Source organism: Podarcis raffonei, chromosome 12 (assembly GCF_027172205.1).
Source record: "Podarcis raffonei isolate rPodRaf1 chromosome 12, rPodRaf1.pri, whole genome shotgun sequence".
Taxonomy (NCBI): domain Eukaryota; kingdom Metazoa; phylum Chordata; class Lepidosauria; order Squamata; family Lacertidae; genus Podarcis; species Podarcis raffonei.
The window spans coordinates 14,164,310-14,176,593 of record NC_070613.1 but is presented as its reverse complement, the minus strand read 5'-3'; the positions used below and the strand labels follow the sequence as shown (position 1 = coordinate 14,176,593).

The following is a 12,284-nucleotide window of genomic DNA, read 5'->3' as shown; positions in this document are numbered from 1 at the left end:
GGTGAGAGTCACATGTTGTGCAGGCCTGACCTAGATACAGTACCTTTCCATGTATAAGACGCCCCCATGTATAAGACACCCCCTATTTGGGGGGATTCGAATTGAAGAAAATGGGGGGAGATGACACAGAGTTGTTGAGGTGTGTGTGTGTGTGTGAAGGATTTCCCAGAGTTGCTGAGCTTTTTGGGAAGGGGGGATTACCCAGGGTTGCTGAGCTTTTTTTAGGGGGGATTGCCGAAAATCACTCATCCACGTGCGTATGTCCCATCACCAGCAGAAGCTGCCAATTGCCCGCCCAACTGCAAATCAATACCACCCATTGACACAGCAACCAACAACATGCACACAATAGCCGTTGACAGCCATGGCAGCAGCCAATCAAACGTCCAAACTATGCACTATCCATGTATAAGACGACCACCACTTTTTGGCATGATTTGTAAAGAAAAAAACATAGTCTTATACACCAAAAAGTACGGTATTCATATTGTTTGGTTGGTGGACCCAGAACTCTTGAAGATGATGTATGTGTGTATGTGTAAAGCCTAAAACCCCTGGGGAAGAGGTGCAGCATTCCTGGGAAGGAGGGAATCCTGAGACAAGCTTATCCATTCATTCGCTGAATTTGTATAGCCACCCCATAACATGAATTCAATCAATACAACAACTGAAATGCAAGATATAACAGGGTTTATCCACTCCCACTGTGCTTCGGAGGCTTCGCATTGCTATAGCTGAAGCCAGGGAGCCTGCATTCGCTCCATAAGATGCACACACATTTCCCTTTAATTTTTGGAGGGGAAAATGTGCGTCTTATAGAGCGAAAAATACAGTAGACAGGTTGCAACACTGTGCACAGTGAATCACTAATCTGGAGCCAGATAGTATGAGGGAGCTGTAGCTTCATATTGGGCTTCCTGCAGACAAAACATTTATTCCAAGCTCGGTCTCTGGCATCTCCAGTTAAATGGGGCTTAGGTAGCAAGGCTGACAAGGGCCTCAGCCTAAGACCTTATTTCTGATTGTTTCAACACCACAAATGTGGCAGTGGCAGCAGTCTCTCCCTCTCCTCTGCCACATGTTTAGCTACTTTAAACGTTTAACTATATTTAAGAAAGGATTTCTAACACTACCTAGCAATTAGTTCTTGCACCCTGGGATATTTTTTGCATGTAATGCATTCTAATGTTGAAGCATTGCACAAGTGATCTATTTAATAATTCTCCTTTCCCTCCACTTCTCATTCCACTCTCAGGAATCCCCACAGTGTTCATCATCGCATGGATTGTCTCTAGAGTCTATTTGGAGGACACTGGGTAAGTTTAAAAAGGAAAGCAAACTTGATGCTTCCACATTTTGTCACCACGGGTCCTTTGGCGATTGTACTATGTCCAATATTACCAAATCTTGGGATGTCAGACTTCCCTGAGGTGTCTATGAAACATTTCATGAGGCTAATTCCCGCTCCAGGGACAACGGTGAGTGACAGGTGATGAATGCATAATTTAAAAAATATTTTATATTGGCTGCTCTCTGCTACTGTATAGAGCAGAGTTCCTCAACCGTCCTGGGCGTGGTCTGCTGGGAACTCTAGTTCAACAACATCTAGAGGGGACCAGATTGGACAGGGTGTAAGTGCTTGACATATGTAGTTCTGCGCTCAACAACAGAACGTGGGATTTGCATGCAGGTTCAGTCCTGTGTGGTTCAGTCAAATGCCTCTTCACATATTTACTTTGGCTTAGAAGGCTTTAAAGTGGGATACGACAACTTCAGGGGAGGCCAGGTCTTTCAGTGATCAAAAGTAACAGCAGGTATGGGGAATTTCTGCTCTGTTCTTGAGGAGCAACATCTAGAGAGGGGCTGTCACCTCGTTTGTTGGCTTCTCAGAAGCACACAGCTGGCCACTGTGTGAACTAACTCAAAGCCACTTGGGCACCTGGAGTGGCGCACATGCCGTGCACCTGGGGGGGGGAGCTGCCCGGGGGCAGGGCAAGCTGCCCAGGAGAGCAATTGGCATGATGATTGGCGCCCATTGGGAGCGATCAGTGCGGTGATCAGCACGGCTATTGGCGCCGAATGGGGGCAATCAGCACCTAGGGGGTTGTGTGACAATTGGCACCCTGGGGGTGGTGTGGTGATCCACCCAGGGGGGATTTTGTCACTCCCCCCAGGACGGACCGCCCCCCCACCTCCTCTTCCTACGCCCCTGACTCAAAGCACATGGTAAATTCATCTTTTAACAAAAGTTGCTTGCTTTGCTGATACAGTGGCTCACAGGCACTGGGTTGCTCCAAAAATTGAAGGGGCCTGGTGTGCACATGTGACATCACACGTGAGCCATGTGATGTCACATGTGTCTCCCAACGCTGCACAAACCAGTGCATCCTTCCATTAGGTCGTGCTAGATGCTTAGCAGGCAGGTGCGACCTCACTACTCTTGCAGGGGCTAAAGAGGGCACCCACTTGGGACCCCCAAACTGCCAGCAAGGAAACCCCACCCCACCCTCAAGCCCTGTAAAAGGGGTGGACTTGTCTGGCTTTCCATAGCTTCTCCTGTTATTGAAGACTCTACTACTGTGGCTGCCTCACTTCTGCCCATATCTCCATGATTCCAGCACTTACTTTGCAAGAGAAAATAGTGCCTGGTTTTGTTTTTTTAGGAGGTTTTGCCCTTTTCCAATTTGCTTGGCATTTTCAGTGCAGCTTCTCAATTTATTTACTGTATAAATGGGATTAATATATTTTTTTAAAAAAAATTCCTCCTTTCTTCCCAATAGTTGCTGGGATACGAACGATCACAGCGTCCCATGGTGGGTTATAAGATTACCCATCCTAATTTCAATTTTAGTAAGTAAAATCAAATGGCATGTTAACGCTTCGGTTTCACACTGTGATTTTCGGCTCTGTAATTCCGTACGCGTGTGTCAATCTGAGCAAAGTGCGCTATCATATTTTAACGTATTTATTTTATTTATAACCTACTTTTCAGCTCAAGGTTGATGTGATCCATTAAAGCAGCTAATATAAAATGTCCGTCAGAAAGAACTCCTGCTAGCACATTGAAATATGTTTGGGGTTTTTTTAATTCCCACAAAGTCCTAAAAACAACAGTGGAAAATGCAACGGCACCCCCCCCCCCACCAGACACAGTCCTCAAATACTTAGTGGACCAAAACAGCCACTGCCTGCTTTATAAAAGTTAAAACAGATGTAGCTAAATCAGCCTCCATTTGCAAGATCACTTCTCATAGGGCTAACTATCCAGAACCAAAGCATTTTCTATGCCAGCTGGTGATGCTTCAAATACTTATCCCATTACATCCTGCCAGAGCCATACCTTTTCAAACCTCCATCAAGGAATTTCATGTTTCAAAGGATTTTATTTTTTATTTGTAAGCATCTTCATACATAGGGGTGTGTGTGTGTGTGTGTGTGTGTGTGTGTGTGTTTGCACGAGTGTGCATGCACAATGCATTGCATTTTAATATAGATGTGTATAAATGCCCTCTAATAGTATGCTAAGCAATTTACAAAAAATTGTAAATAACCCCCCAAAAAAATATATATATTAAAAATAGAAGCACTGTAGCTCTAGGCTGTCCATAAACCATCTGTGCTGACCCTGTAAACCCTGATGGTTTTTGTTTGTTTGTTTGTTTGCTAATTAGGTCTTGGTGAACCCCAAGCTCTAATTAGCCTTGTTTATAAGTGACAGGCAAAAGGCACATTAATCGTGAATTAATTATGGATTCATTATACTCGATATCAATTGTGGCAGTTCTCTTCTTGTCCCCAAAAGTATAATGAGAAGATAGGTAGGTATTATTATTATTATTATTTATTGAATGTATATACTGCCCTATACCAGGAGGTCTCAGGGATGGTTCACAGAGTAGCAAGGTAGAGTAAAATTGCAGTAGGCAGGACAGGAGTGAACAGACGTCAGGCTTGTCAGATGTACTATGTTTTTTACTGGAACTCCCAAGATCTTTCAGCCCTTGAAATTCCCCACCTGCACTCCCAAAATGTACGCAAAAGTGGGAGGACAGTTGTAGCCCCCCCCCTCTCTCACACACACACCCACACCCTCTGCTTTCAGCTGAGGTTACGCCTCCATCCATTTATGAGACAAAAATATCTCACTTCTGGCTTAACGTCTATAGGACACAAGTAAATTATAATTCAGTCTCCCTGTTACTTTTCATTGTGTGGTGACCGACTTTGTCAGAAGTCAAATGGCTGTGCCTTGCCCTTTGGTAACACTGTCGAACCAAGCTGTTCGTTCCTGGTGCCGCTAATGGCTCTCGCCATTGATTCAGCATGTTGGAAACATCTCCCAATAACATTTTGGCCATGGAAGAATCCTTCTTGGCAAGCTTTGGGCATTCCGTGCCGTGTTCCTCTTCTTGGTCTTTTAAATTTGAGATGTCCTGTACCAGCCACACTGTTCAGTACTTGGCACAGTGAAATTCTAACAAGCCAAAGAATTTGAGGCAAAGACTCAAACAGGTGAGAGACACATGATTAGGATTCAATAGATGTGATTCCTGCATTGCCGGGGTTGGAGTACATGATCCTCAGTGTACCTTCCAACTGTGCAATTCTATGATTCTCTGATTCTCTGTCCTTATGCTGCTCTTCCCCCCACCCTGGTGCTCTCCAGAAGTTTTTGGCTACAGCTCCCATCAGCCCCTGCTGGCATGGCCATTGGTCAGGTATGATGGAAGCTAAACATCTGGCGGGCACCAGATTGCAGAAGGCTGCCTTATACTCTCCTTCGGTGAAGGTGTTGTTTTAGACTAGCGAAAATCTGAACTAAGAACTACATAGGACTTTTTGCAGTCCTGCAGTTACAAATGACCTGCCTATCAAAGTCATAGAATCCTAGATTTTCATAGTTGAAAGGGACCCTGACGGTCATTTAGTCCAAAGCACTGCAATGCAGGGATATGCAGGTGGCCCGTATGGGAATGGAACTCACAACCTTGACATTATCAGCACTATGCTCTAACCAACTAAGCTGTGGCCTATCCTGCCTTTCAGCTACAGCCCCCTAAGCTTAGTGTTGTGTAGGGCTTAGAGCAGAGGTCAGCAAACTTTTTCAGCAGGGGGCTGGTCCACTGTCCTCAGACCTTGTGGGGGGCCGGACTATATTTTGAATAAAAAAAATGAACGAATTCCTATGCCCCAGAAATAACCCAGAGATGCATTTTAAATAAAAGCACACATTCTACTCATGTAAAAACACCAGGCAGGCCCCACAAATAACCCAGAGATGCATTTTAAATAAAAGGACACATTCTACTCATGTAAAAACATGAGGATTCCCGGACCAGCTGTGGGCCGGATTTAGAAGGCGATTGGGCCGGATCTGGCCCCTGGGCCTTAGTTTGCATACCCATGGCTTAGAGCAGCCTTTCTCAACCTGTGGGCCCCCAGATGTTGTCGGACTACAACTCCCATCATCCCTAGCTAGCAAGGCCAGAGCTCAGGGATGATGGGAGTTGTAGTCCAACAACATCTGGGGACCCACAGGTTGAGAACCGCTGGCTTAGAGTATCAGACTGGGGAGGTCCATATTCAAATCGTTGCTCAGCTACAAAGTTTACTAACTGACCATGGGCCAGAATTTTTAATCAGGTCCAGCCCTGCTATTAGAGTGAAGCAGCTTCCTCATGTACCTTTTAATGTAGGGTATCATGAAAGGACTATAAATTGTTAGTTTTTCAGTTTACTCTTATTGAACTTTTACTGCCAGGGAGAGGTATGTGGATTTACTGGTGTGCATGCATGCTGTCTTCTAGGTGAATTTTGTACTTTTCATCAGCATTATAAGAATTCTACTGCAAAAGCTGAGATCGCCAGATGTTGGAGGCAATGACCAGTCCCAGTATAAGTAAGTGAAACTCCCCAGAAGTCCCTGTTGGGAAAACAGAAATTTAGGGGATCTCTGTTAAGCTCTGATTCATCCTTACGTTTTCGTGTGTTGGTTTTTGTTTTTTTAGGAGACTTGCAAAATCGACATTGCTGCTTATACCATTGTTTGGAGTTCACTATATGTTGTTCGCGGTCTTTCCGATTCGCATTTCTAATAACTATCAGATCATTTTTGAGTTATGTCTGGGATCTTTTCAGGTAAGATATATCCCAGTGTTGTTGTTTAAACTGACATAGTTCATTATTTTTCCTGAAATAGTTTATCATTATGTTTAACTTATTAATATTTCCCATTTACAGGGCCTGGTTGTTGCAGTCCTATACTGCTTTCTGAACAGTGAAGTAAGTTTTTATTTAGTCTCTTGTGGTAATTGCTAAGGAAGGGCTATAGCTTACAGGTGCAATACACAGCATTCTAGTTCCTTGGACTTTTGAGGCTTTGTGAGGGACCCAGGGCTGGTGTTGGCTCCCAGCATTACTAGACAGTTCATGGCACCCCAGCAGGACCCCACTTCTCTGCTAATAAAGGTCCTCTACCCTCCTGACCAGATCAGGCAGCTGAACCCGCAAGGTAGTGTTTCCTGTGATAGGGAAGGTGCCATTTTAAGCCACATTCACACCACACATACAAAACACTATGATACCACTTTAAACAGCCATGCCTTTCCCAAGGAATCATGGGAAGTGTAGTTTTGTTAAGTTGCAGTTTGTTAAGTACGCTGAGAGTTGTTAGGCTACGATTACCAGCCCATCTTTGTAGGAAACTCTGGGAATTCTGAGGGGAAAAGGGGTCTCCTAACAACTCTCACCACCCTTAACAAACGGAAGCTCCCGTAATTCTTGGGTGTGTGTGGAGGGGAGCCGTGATTATTTAAAATGGTATCATAGTGCTTTTAAAAGATGGTGTGGCCTTCATTTCCCACAGTGCCCTGGAGCAATGTTGCATCGGGGGCATTTGGGGTAATTAATATGGCAACTCCACTGCCACCCACCATGACTAACAGGTAAGCTTGCCAGGTGTTGCCCAGATAGAGGAGGGACCCTGGAGAACATTTGGATGGGTATGGGTGGGTGCAAATTTGGATTCAGTTCTGACCAAGGATTCTTGGCAGCTCTGCTGTCTCTGGTTCAGAGGTATCCACTCTCAGCGTTGTATATCTGAAATATCTTCCTGAAAAGGAATTATTATACAACCTTGCTGCATGTTAAAGCATTGTGTAGGGGGGGGAAGCATTGTTGACCTTTCCGAGCCCCCACCCTGACCCCCCAATTGATGTACACTTCTTATGAATGTGCACACCTAATACTCTGCGTGCTGGTGCGCTCTGTTTACATTTAGGTACAAGGCGAACTGAAAAGAAAATGGCGGAGTTGGTGTTTGAACCAAAGAATGGGCCGAGATTACAGACTTCACAGCTCTTCTATTTCTCGGAATGGCTCAGAAAGCATCTCCCAGTTGCATCGTAATTCAGCGACTCAGTTTTCCCTCCAAACGGAAACCACAGTGATATAAGCCACGTGGGTGCCTGCAAAAGACTAAAGATCATAGGGCATATCGCTGCATTGTACAGCTCAGTCAGCGTGATAACATTTTATAACGTCTGTAGAGTTTTTACCCTGTTTTTGTCTACATGTCAAAATGTGGGAATGGCCTAGTGCAGGTCGTGGTATCCTTTGAGTTTAGCCTTAAAACTTGTTTTCAGCTGTAGGATTTGTGTGTCCTTGGACCATAGGAAGTGGTGTGTTTTGATGCATTTTTATTAGTTATCATTCTGACCCCTGCCAATTCCATGCTGAAAATAATTGGGATTTACTGGATTAAGAAAAAGAAAAGTTGTGCTGCCTCAGACCAATGTCCCTCTAGTTCAGCATCCATTTTTTCCAACAGTGTTCAGCCAGATATCTCTAAAAAGATCACAGCAAGACATGAAGGCAAGAGTCCTCTACCGTGGTTGCCATCTAAAACTTGATAATTTTGGAGATGCACTTCCCCTGAACCGTATATAAAGGCATCATGAATGGCAGCCATTGGTACCCTAATATTTCACAAATGTATCTAATCCTCTTTAAGGTCATCTAAGATGCTGGCCATTGCCACACCTTGTGATAATGAGTTCCACAGATAAATTAGGTGAGATCTGAAGAACTTCCTTTTGTCTGTGCTGAAGTTCCTGCCAGTCACTTGCAATTCATCACCCTGGCACCTGAATCTTTCTCCCAGATGCCTACTAAACATATTACTTGCTTGTCCACGTTCTTTCAGCAAACACTTCCCCATTTGCATGAGGCCAAACATCGCCAGACTTAGGACCAGCTCTGTTACATAGATGCAGATCGTGATCTCAACCCACATTGGCATGTAGGCCTCAGCCTGGTCCATAGTTTCAGAAGAAAGTGTTACTAGGTTTTGGTTCAAGGATGGGGAACCTTTGGCTCATGGACCTAATGAGGCCCCCCAGACCAACTCATTTGGCTCACTAGTCCCTTTTGGCCAAGCCATATCAGGTAAAGACATGGGGGCTTGCAGACACCACCCTAGAACTGATGAGCAGCAGCTGCTAAATATAGCCCATGAAGGTAATCTTCAAAGTCTAATGACACTTTTAAATTTGGTGAACTCTAAGAAGCCTAAGGGGATGGAGGCTTGGGTAAGATGTCATACACAGACCTTTGCCATGACTAGCAGAAGAAAAGAATTAAGGTTTTTGTAGGGGGGACACACACACACAAACTGCAGAATTCAGCTTGCACGAACTTTGATTAATAGAACATCCTCGCTCTTATCACACACTGGCATATTTTTCCTCTGTTCCTACAGTTTGGCTGTGCCCTGAGTATTGATTGTTATGTTGCACTTTTAATTTGCAAATGGTTTCACCATCATTATTGCATATGCTCTCTCAACAAGCCAGTGATGTCGGTCACTGTTATTACCATTTTACAAATGGGAACTGCGGTTGGGAGCCAATGATTTGGCTCAGGGTTGTGCAATGAGTCTTGAGACAGAGATTGGAACTTGACAAAGGAGGAATGGTGAACCACACGGAGACAGAAAAAAGACTGTATAGACTGAGGTATGTGATACCTTATAAACCATGGGCAAGGAACCTTATTAGCTGAAGGGACACATTCCCTTCCAGGCAACCTAGAGCTAGAAGTGGGTAGAGCCTGTTTCTTCACACATAGCCTCTGTCCTCAATGTGGCTTTTTTTTTTAGCTGGGCTATAAAAATCTTTGCCATCTTGGGAATTAGCTACTATATTGACTAAGGTATAGGTAAAGGGACCCCTGACCATTACGTCCAGTCGTGGCCAACTCTGGGGTTGCAGCGCTCATCTCGCTTTATTGGCCAAGGGAGCTGGCGTACAGCTTCCAGGTCATGTGGCCAGCATGACTAAGCCGCTTCTGGCGAACCAGAGCAGCACACGGAAACACCATTTACCTTCCCGCCGGAGCGGTACCTATTTATCTACTTGCACTTTGACGTGCTTTCGAACTGCTAGGTTGGCAGGAGCAGGGACTGAGCAACGGGAGCACACCCCATCGTGGGGATTCGAACCGCCGACCTTCTGATTTGCAAGTCCTAGGCTCTGTGGTTTAACCCACAGCGCCACCCGCGTCCCTACTATATTGACTAAGAAGGCTCAAAAGGATGCTGCAGTTTACAAAGACGTTTATCCAATTCATTTTCAAAGCAGCCTTTGCCAACCTGGAACCCTCCAGATGTTTTTGGAGTACAACTCCCATCGGCGCAAGCTGGCTGGGGCTGATGGGAGTTGTAGTCCAAAAACATCTGGAGGATTCCAGGTTGGCAAAGAGTGGTGTATTCAAATGCGTCCCCTCTTCAGACCTTCAATTCCCCCATACAGGGTCCGTAATTATGAGAGGAGCCTCTGGCCTTGTTGGGGAAAGTTATTAGACTTGTTTATTCATCCTTCTTGGAATGAGTGAGTGAATGAATGGATTTGCATTTGGAATAGTTGTACATGGGATGAATGGCTGTGTTTTGAACACAGGGATGGGGAATCTGTGGCCCTCCAGATGTTGCAGCATAGTTGCCATCATCCTGACCACTTCCTTTGCTCTTAGGAGCTGAAGTCCAACTGGAGCGCCATGCCTTTCCCATTCCTGTGACAACATTCCTCATTAAATTCTCCAAAAACTCGTTTTGTGACTTGCGTGTTTTCACTACGCCATTTCTGATACTAATTTATTGTATGCACTTTTATGTTACGTCATCATATATGCATTATATTTTGCCTGTTGTTAAGGCTTCCCTTTTTGTTAGCTTGCTATTCAAATCTTTAATTTCAGCAGACAGAAAATGATGGCCTTTTGTAGTGCTCTAGAGTGTCCACAGCACCTGAATTATATCATTAATCTTTGCGACAACCCTGGGCTTTGGGTCAGTATTGGTATTCCCAAACTGCAGATGGGAGACTGAGGCTAAGAGATGCCACCAAGGATGTCCATTGATTCACAGCTCAGTTTCTTAATAGTGCAATCCTGAGCATGTTTACTTGGATGTAAGCCCCACTGATTCTGCATAAAGAGCAGCCATAGACACTACACCAGCTCTGTATCTGCAGAGTGACTTCATTTTAATGCTTGCTGTGTCCTGAACTCCCAAACATCTTGGAATAAAAAACATAGTTTCCAGATCAAATAGTGTGGGTAGCACAAGTCTTTTCGTGTAGTCAAAACTTGTCACGCTTTTGTGACTTCTTTAATGCAACAACTCTTCTAGCATACTTTGAATATCATTCTATATATATAATTTTCTTTTCCAGTGTTTATGATATCTGCCGAGCGGTTTTCCATTCATGCTGATGTGCATTTGTAAAAAGTAAAAGAAGAGGTGGGGGGAGTGGGAAGGACCACAACTTTTAACTATTGCTTAGGACACATAGGACATAATGATGCAGATTGAAAAATAAAGCTTGAAGCAGAAGGCACCAGGCAAGTTACTTGTCCGGAGTCAGAGAACGGCACCATTTGGAGCAGGGGAAAGAGAAATGGACCAGGCTTGAATTATTCCTAGCGATAGAACACCTGGTTGCTTAAGGCTCACCACAATAAATAGCAATAACAATATATATACATTATTTTATATATATATATATATATATATATATATATATATATATATACACACACATATATATATAATACCAGTCTGTCAAAAAAAGAATTTTAAAATATTTACCTAGAGCATCCAGATAAATCTTTACCTAATCCCATCAGTTAACCAAAATTAATGTTCTTGACCAGCTACCAGTCTATATATGTTATAGGATCATGCACTAAAACTTTTCCTGGACTGTAGGGTGTAGCACTGATGTCCTGCTTATTATCCTCACTTACTTTTCACCCTTCTCTTCCCAGGCACGCTCGATGTCTGAGTTTTGTTTCGCTCTGCTTTTTCGTTGCCCCAAGCTTTCCTCACAAAAACCCGCTCTTTAAAGCTGAACAGAAGCACAGGTCAAATTGGGGTTTCCACAGATGGATGTTTGCTCTGATTGAGCTTCAAAGAATGTGTTTTCACAAGGAAAGCTCTGGAGCAAAAAAAAAAAAAAAGGCGCTGGAACACAGAACATTAAATTGTAGACCGTGCCTGGAAAGCGCAGTAGAAAGGTACGTGTGGCTACACCCACAGTCAAGTACAAGCATAGTTGTATTCTGAAGGCCACATGGCTTAGTTCAGTTTCCATGTTCCTTCCATTGATGCTTCTGTAACTCAGAGCTAAGAAGAAGAGTTTGGACTTGATATCCCGCCTTTCACTCCCCTTAAGGAGTCTCATAGCGGCTAACAATCTCTTTTTCCCTTCCTCCCCCACAACAAACACTCTGTGAGGTGAGTGAGGCTGAGAGACTTCAGAGAAGTGTGACTAGCCCAAGGTCACCCAGCAGCTGCATGTGGAGGAGCAGGGAAGCGAACCCAGTTCACCAGGTTACAAGTCTACCACTCTTAACCACTACACCACGCTTTCTGCCATCCTTTCTTGGCCGACTCTTCTATGTCCTGGGTGGCTGTTGCAGATGTTCTTCTGAGTCACAGCTATGCAGGCGCATATCTGCAGCCTTTAAAATCATAATCATAATCTTTTTATTTATACCCTGCCCATCTGGCTGGGGTTTCCCCAGCCTTCCTGTGCGGCTCACAGCATATATCAGAACATACTAAAACATCGAATGTTAATAATTTCCTGATACGGGGCTGCCTTCAGATGTCTTCTAAAAGTCAAATAGTTGTTTATTTGCTTGACATCTGAAGGGCGGGTGTTCCATAGGGAGGGTGCCACTACCGAGTCGTCTGATTCCTGGTATGCCTGAGGTATACCGGG

The 12,284-nt window shown here is 44.3% G+C and overlaps 1 protein-coding gene across 1 annotated transcript in view; it reads left to right on the top strand.

Moving 5' to 3' along the window:
* VIPR2 (vasoactive intestinal peptide receptor 2) overlaps positions 1-10,606 on the top strand; it is a 52,681-nt gene extending 42,075 nt beyond the window's left edge. Inside the window, exons 8-13 of the mRNA XM_053409497.1 lie at positions 1,256-1,316; positions 2,781-2,850; positions 5,808-5,899; positions 6,009-6,138; positions 6,241-6,282; positions 7,280-10,606. Coding sequence (XP_053265472.1) covers positions 1,256-1,316; positions 2,781-2,850; positions 5,808-5,899; positions 6,009-6,138; positions 6,241-6,282; positions 7,280-7,453 — 569 coding nt within the window. The 3' untranslated portion in view covers positions 7,454-10,606. The remainder of the gene's footprint in view (positions 1-1,255; positions 1,317-2,780; positions 2,851-5,807; positions 5,900-6,008; positions 6,139-6,240; positions 6,283-7,279) is intronic.
* Positions 10,607-12,284: the final 1,678 nt, after the last annotated feature.